The following is a 7,010-nucleotide window of genomic DNA, read 5'->3' as shown; positions in this document are numbered from 1 at the left end:
GGAAAGAGTTTGCCTTGTAGATATTGGCGAACAGGCTGTTATTCCAGAAGGCATCAGCAAGCATGTAAATGCAAGCAAGTATTTGATTGCTGGTGGGGTGGCTGGAGCGACTTCTCGTACATCCACTGCTCCTCTTGACCGTCTCAAAGTAGTAATGCAAGTCCAGACAAAAAGTTCCCGTATTATTCCAGCAATAAAGGATCTTTGGAGAGAAGGACGGTTTTTGGGTTTTTTTAGAGGTAATGGGTTAAATGTGATGAAGGTTGCTCCAGAGAGTGCTATCAAATTCTATGCCTATGAGACACTGAAAGACCTCATTGTAGCTGTCCATGGCGAAGAAAAGAGAGATATTGGTGCTTCAGGGCGGCTAATAGCCGGCGGCCTAGCAGGTGCGGTAGCACAGACTGCGATTTATCCTTTGGATCTTATCAAGACGCGATTACAGACTTATGCCTGTGATGGTGGAAGAGTTCCAAAGCTGAGTACTCTGACTAGAAATATATGGGTGCATGAAGGACCTCTGGCCTTCTACAGAGGTCTTGTTCCATCTCTCATTGGTATAATCCCTTATGCTGGATTGGATCTTGCAGCATATGAGACACTAAAAGATATTTCCAGAACATATATTCTTAAAGACAGTGGTAAACTTCCCTTGTTTCTCCTCAAGTTAATTTACTTTTTTTCTTTCATTCCCTCGCCTGTTTATTTGATGGTGCTGTGCAATACAAATTGTGCAGCTCCTTGGTGGACTTTTTCCAAGATATATGCTTGAACATATTTTGAAGTGTTTAATTATGATGTAGAGCCGGGACCTCTAGCACAATTGGGTTGTGGAACAATATCTGGAGCTCTTGGTGCAACATCCGTTTATCCCCTGCAGGTTATTAGAACACGGTAATTCATACTTCACTTTGATTTACTTTTGCAATTTTGTATTATTTCTTCTCTCTACTCTCCTTTTCATCATAACTGCTGCCCTTATCGCTCGACAGAATGCAAGCGCAAAGTACTGATTCGGGTAGTCCTTATAGAGGAATGTCTGATGTATTCTGGAGAACTTTCCAGCATGAAGGGATTTCAGGACTCTACAAAGGATTGCTTCCAAATATGCTCAAAGTGGTTCCTTCTGCAAGTATTACTTATCTAGTTTATGAAACTATGAAGAAAAGCCTTTCGCTTGATTAGGAAACTATATCTTTCCAGCCATTAAAATGATCTGGCTGACTATAGAGTATGATGACGATAACGAGGTTTAAGTAGCTGCGCAGGGTTGGTCTTCTCATTGTTTATGTTATATATGGTGAGTACGTTCTGATTACAATATCGAACATCTGCTTAGCAGATTTTTGTTTTGCCATATTTTAGTTAGTGCTTGACTTTTTCTTTCTGAAGAAAAGGATGTTTTGTGTATGATTCTAAGTTGATTTTATGTTCTCCATCATCTTTTTACTGTACATCTGCAGCTCTAATAGCAATTTAAATTACAGAATTGTATTGGGAATTGCTTCTGAAAAGCCCTTCAATCCAGATCCAGTTTATGCGTGCTGTTAATTGTTTATGCATATTGCAGTTGTTTTATGGCTACGTGCTGTATTTCTCAAAGTTAACTTGAAATATGACATGATGTTGGATCTAAAATTTCTCTCAATTTTGATATTACCGAGAGAAATATATCTAAATCTTTGTTATCTTTCTTATTGAGCATATCATTCAGGTTATGATATTACCGAGTAAGAAGTTTGTAGGGTTTTTTAAGATTGATTGAGTAAAAAAAAATTTCCTTTTTTGGGAAAAAATATTTCATCCACATGGCCAACCACCGACCATCACATTATCTAGCAAGCAATGATGAATATAGCTACGTGACTGCCGGTGATTGACTGCCCAAACGTGCGGCGTTCGGTCAGAATACTCCTTTCTTGGGTTCTATTCTTGACCTCAGGGGTTTGACACTATAGGTAAGGTTACGAAGCAACAGAAGAAAATTATGAAGAATTTTAATACTTGCTTGCTTTAAACCATATAAAACATATATGTAGCTTAATCATACTATATTTTTTGATGAGTTCAACTCTTACCAAATTCAAGATATTGGGATGCCTATTTAGTTTCCCAATTTTTGTGCACCTTTGAAACATATTAATAATAATAGTAATAATAACTACGAGTTAATTTTTCTAAATTAATTAATTTCCATTTAAAAAAAGCTTTATTTCTATTTCCCTCTATAAAAAAATTTTATCTTGTATTATCAAGCTAATTATTCTTTTTATTCTTACAAATATGTCAAAAGAACTAGTCAAATATTTTATATAAGAAAATAGGCAATAAATTCTATTTCTATTTCCCTCTATAAAAAAATTTTATCTTGCATTATCAAGCTAATTATTCTTTTTAATATGTCAAAAGAACTAGTAAAATATTTTATAAGAAAATAGGCAATAAATTATTCCATCATAATTGATTGTGGTGTTAGCAGTAATGGCAACTTAATTTTTTATAAACATAAGTATTTGTTGAATTTAATCCCCTTATCAAAACCAAAAGTTATTATGTTAATTCATGAAAATAAAATAAAATAAAATAAAATATCAAATCACCACACAAAATAAATTTAAGACAAAATAAGATGACCCAAAAATCAAATAATAACATGTACTAACAACAATTTGAATAGGCTTTAAATTAATATAACATGTAACAAAGAACTAATACATATATAGGCATCCACATCTAAAATGTGTGACACTTGCTACAATAAAAGAAGACTTGTACAACTGCCTATCCAAATTTGATTCTACATTGGGAATTAGAAACAAGTCTCTATTATTAATAAATAATAAAGAAAAAAATAACTTATAAATAACTAGAAGCGCAGCAAATCAAAATATGAGAATAAATAAAGGTTAAAGGGGAGACCAGGCTCAATGTGGAGTACTCCTCCCCTTAGGCTTCTGAAGACCATAAGGATGCCTTACAGAGCAAGATGTCTGATTGATATTTCCTTCAGAGTGCTGATTGTTCGGTGAAAAACCTTCAGTTTGTGCCCAATTTTATCCTGCCAAAAAAGAGAATATAAAAAATAGACAGAAATTGATGATAATTTTACCAGCTCTCAGGAGAACAAATTAGTTACCTCTCGCAGCAGTTCCAGTTTTTCTAAATTCGGTTGTAACTTTTCACAAAAAAATGGCAAATCTCCCAAATCAGTGTTACTGCACAAGTGGGAACAGTGTTTAATTAAAAAAAGGAAACAAATGACAATGACAAGGGATTTTACTAGACAATTGGGTGCCACCAACATAATAAATAGATATATGACTACAGTACATATATAAGGGGTTGCTAGCGCTTATGTAATGGATTAGAATGCCATACCCATCTTGAAAATGAATAAGAAGGATGTTGAAGAGACATTCAGCGAGCTGAAGTAGTAGGATGATGAGTTTATCCCTTTTCCCAGCCATGTGACACATTTCCACCATCGCAATGTACCTCCTAAGAAAGCATTGGAAGAATTAAAATGAATAACTATAAGTACAATCTTGTGATTGAAAAAAAATAAAATGTAAAAAGGCGAGTGACAGATGGATCCAAACTACGGGAAGATGGCTGAGGCAATGAAAATCTTTTATAATACAAGGATGAAATGATAACCCAAAACCACCAAATTACACAGCCTCTAACAACAAGTTTAAGCAACTGTATTATTTCCTTTCACCACAGTAAGTGCTAGAGTTGTAATCGAGTCATACCAGCTCAAGGTTTACTTGATAAATGGCCAATAACCAAAAAAGTTGATCGGCTATAATAATCAAGCTTTAAGCCAACTTTAACTCAACTGATCAAGTCATGAGATGGCTCATTTTAAAAAAATATAGTATTAAATATATTTAAAAATAGATTTAATTAAAGGATTTAAGTATAAAATTATTGAAAACTTCTAAACATTTTTTCTAACTTCTCATTCTTTTTAATATTTTATTATAACTTCTTAAATTTAAATATCTTATCCTTTTTCATAATAAACAAACAGATTGTCGATATAACTAGAACTTCTAAAATTAAGCTTGAACTCCATTAGATAGTGAAGCTCAAGCTTAAGTTGAGGGTGAACCAAAGCTCAATTCAACTCATTTACACCGTATCAACCACTAAATACCCAAATCTCTCTCTCTCTCTCTCTCTCTCTCTCACACACACACACACACACACACACACACACACACATGCTATCATGTGAAGCTGCATCAATTTTGACATCTGAGTCAATGTCACAAGGCTCACCATCGTCGTGTCGTCCTTTCTTCCCTATCATCCCCTTCCTTTTTGATGCCATATAATTATTAACTGCCAAATATACGTCCAAGGTAATAAGACATTCTTTAAACATGTTCCATGTAATAAGACATTATTTCTTACTTTATTCCTATTGCATTTTGGACAATTCTATCTAAGAGGGTTCTATTTTGCACTCACTTAAGGTTTCTCTTTGATGCTTGATCCCTACCATTTGCCTTCTTCTCAGTCATTTTAAATTTCTCAGTCCCTTTCTTCTCTTTACCTCTTTGGTTTTGCTTCTAGATAGGGTTCCTCTACTTCGTGCATCGGCCCAAGCCATTGGAACTTGATCGACACCACCATTTATTGCTATCCTTCTCTCTTTTTCAAGATGCATATCTTAAATAGCTAGCCTCCTTCAATCTAGTTTCTAATACTTGCCTTTTTCAATAAATAGCTAGTGAATGAATGTAGCTGTAGGAAGAGCATAACATTGTCGCAAGGGAGAGATTTTTTTCAATCTCTTTTGTAAAGACTCCTGCCACCTAATTTAAGGTATATAATGTTTCATCGATAATTTTACATTGGTACTGCAATAAACAATCTTATGTGCACATTATGTTTTTCTGGTCTGACTGAAAGATTAGTTATTAGTTCTTGATTTTTATGTATATTAGCAAAATTCAAGCATGATTATGTGTTGTGATAGTAAAATTTTTATTCATGGGTTTCCCAAACGATCAGTTATCTAGTACTAATTCTTTGGATATCAATTGAGCATTGAAATTCTGTAATATACAACAATTTAGATTATTTATTTATTTATTAGGGTTGTTAGAAGTGTTTTTCTTGATACTTATTATAGGTTGCATCTGTATTGCCAGCCATGCCTTACATTAAAAAAAAATAATGTTGATATTGAAATACCATATGACATGTAACAAATTTTGGTGAGTTTATTGCTGCATAAACTAAATATATTTTTTGAATGAACTGTGATGCGCAACAAGATTTACTTGTATATATATGTAAAATCATGGTCAGTGCAAATCCTGCTATGTTTTACATGTATATATATGTGGAAATTGATGAAGGTCCTGACCTCCTTTCCAAGGTGGTCCGGCTGGCCACCTAAAGTATTTGGAAGATTTAATTGGAGACAACTTTGAAAACACCTTGATTAGTTTTATTCTCTTCATATTTATGTTTTTTTTAATGCTTATCTCAGAATTATTTTTTTCAACATTTAGATTAGATATATTTCATAAAATTGTAAATTAGGAAGGACCGGTTTCCTTATATATGTACCTTATGCATGAATTATAAAAGCAAGTAGTTTTCCTCCGAAAGTTTTTTTTTTTCCAACATGGTAATAGAGACCAGTTTTGCGACCGAATCCCATCATAGTCCGTGGTTTGAAGTTTTTGCTTCTAAACATCACAGGTTCGTTCTAAACCCTAGTCTTCATGCCCGACGTTCTCAATATAGTCGTGAGAGCAGCTAGCTAGGAAGGAAACGACCAAATCGTTGCATTCAGAGATCACTTTCACCCAAAACCCTTGTCTTCGTGACCGACATTCATGCTAAATACCGAGAATAGCAAGTTGGACAGGCAACTATCAGATTGCAACAATCAAAGAAAATTTCGATCCCTGATTCAAGGAAACGGCTGTTCCTTGCGGAGTTATCCTTCCTCTACTCGCTCCTACAGCCTCCGGAGCCTCTCCAACAATCATCCAGCAACGAGAATCCTCCCTGCAGCCATTAGAATCAGTCCAACCCGCCTGCAGACCCTCATTTGCTTCTTATGATTGCAATTGGACAACTTCTGCCACAAGCAAAACCAACACTCTTATTTAGCCCTAAACGTGCAATAGGGTTTATGACAAATTATATAATGAAGATGTCCAACTCTACTTCTAAGGTTACTTTTGAAATAGAAATGAAGAATTCTATCCAAACAGCTCCTGAACTCTCTATCTTTATCACAAATTATAAACTCAATGACTATAATTTCCTTTAATGGTCCCAATCTGTGCTTATGTGTATATTTGTGGGAAAGAAAAAAAAACAGCCGCTTAAAATACTGAAAAATCTCCTTGGGGGTAATTTTTTGTGCTTTATGTGCATATAAAAGTCCTTTGAGTGAAATAAAATAAAAGTTTGCCACACTCCAACAGGGTGGTGTTAAATGAGAGGTACAGCTTCTATATATCGAATTCCGGTTTTCTCAGACGAACGAGGATGATGATGAGGTGATGAACGACGACACTTATGTCACAGAGTGGTATTTTTATTGCTTCGATAATGTTTAGTTGGTAGTATCAAAAATACCAAAGTTTAGGTGTTAGACATGTAAATATCGAAGTTTTCAATGGTGTATGTAAGTCTCTCAAAAAAGGCCAAGCCTAATGTACTACACCAGGCACTTTAGTCGTTCAAATAACAATCTAAATCCATTAAAAAATATCTAAAATCTTTAAAATTTGTTTCACATGTACTGAACATGAACACATGACACGTCTATTATTAAAAATATCAAACACCTCCACGTGTAGAACATGATATTATACTAAAAATTATATACATATTATTAAAAATAAAACAAAAATAGAAAATAAAAATATTAATAGCATTATTTTTAAAAAATTAAGAGACCATTTAATATTGCTTAGCAAAATTGAAAATTTTTTTATGTTTAGCAAAATTGCATTTTGCCTCGGACCTGA

General features: G+C 34.0%; 2 protein-coding genes across 2 annotated transcripts in view; one reads left to right on the top strand and one right to left on the bottom strand.

Annotated features, from left to right (window-relative positions):
* Positions 1–1,492, top strand: part of LOC110022463 (calcium-binding mitochondrial carrier protein SCaMC-1-like) — a 14,202-nt gene extending 12,710 nt beyond the window's left edge. The window contains 3 exon segments of the mRNA XM_020721414.1: positions 2–641; positions 804–894; positions 993–1,492. Coding sequence (XP_020577073.1) covers positions 2–641; positions 804–894; positions 993–1,185 — 924 coding nt within the window. The 3' untranslated portion in view covers positions 1,186–1,492.
* Positions 1,493–2,874: 1,382 nt separating this feature from the next.
* LOC110022470 (nuclear pore complex protein NUP205-like) lies at positions 2,875–3,502 on the bottom strand. Its single transcript, XM_020721424.1, has 3 exons — positions 3,379–3,502; positions 3,137–3,215; positions 2,875–3,058 (listed from the first exon to the last, which is right to left on the bottom strand). Exons 1-3 carry the CDS (start codon positions 3,483–3,485, stop codon positions 2,975–2,977), a joined length of 270 nt encoding a protein of 89 aa, XP_020577083.1. The 5' UTR covers positions 3,486–3,502; the 3' UTR covers positions 2,875–2,974.
* Positions 3,503–7,010: the final 3,508 nt, after the last annotated feature.

Source organism: Phalaenopsis equestris, unplaced genomic scaffold (genome assembly GCF_001263595.1).
Source record: "Phalaenopsis equestris unplaced genomic scaffold, ASM126359v1 Scaffold000191, whole genome shotgun sequence".
NCBI lineage: Eukaryota > Viridiplantae > Streptophyta > Magnoliopsida > Asparagales > Orchidaceae > Phalaenopsis > Phalaenopsis equestris.
This window is presented reverse-complemented; position numbering and strand designations above follow the sequence as displayed.

Coding starts and splice junctions, on each gene's coding strand:
- LOC110022470 (XM_020721424.1), bottom strand. CDS start 3,485: ATGGTGGAAATGTGTCACATGGCTGGGAAAAGGGATAAACTCATCATC. Junction 3,216..3,378: donor CTTATTCATTTTCAAGATGG/GTATGGCATTCT, acceptor CCACTTGTGCAG/TAACACTGATTTGGGAGATT. Junction 3,059..3,136: donor AACTGGAACTGCTGCGAGAG/GTAACTAATTTG, acceptor CTTTTTTGGCAG/GATAAAATTGGGCACAAACT.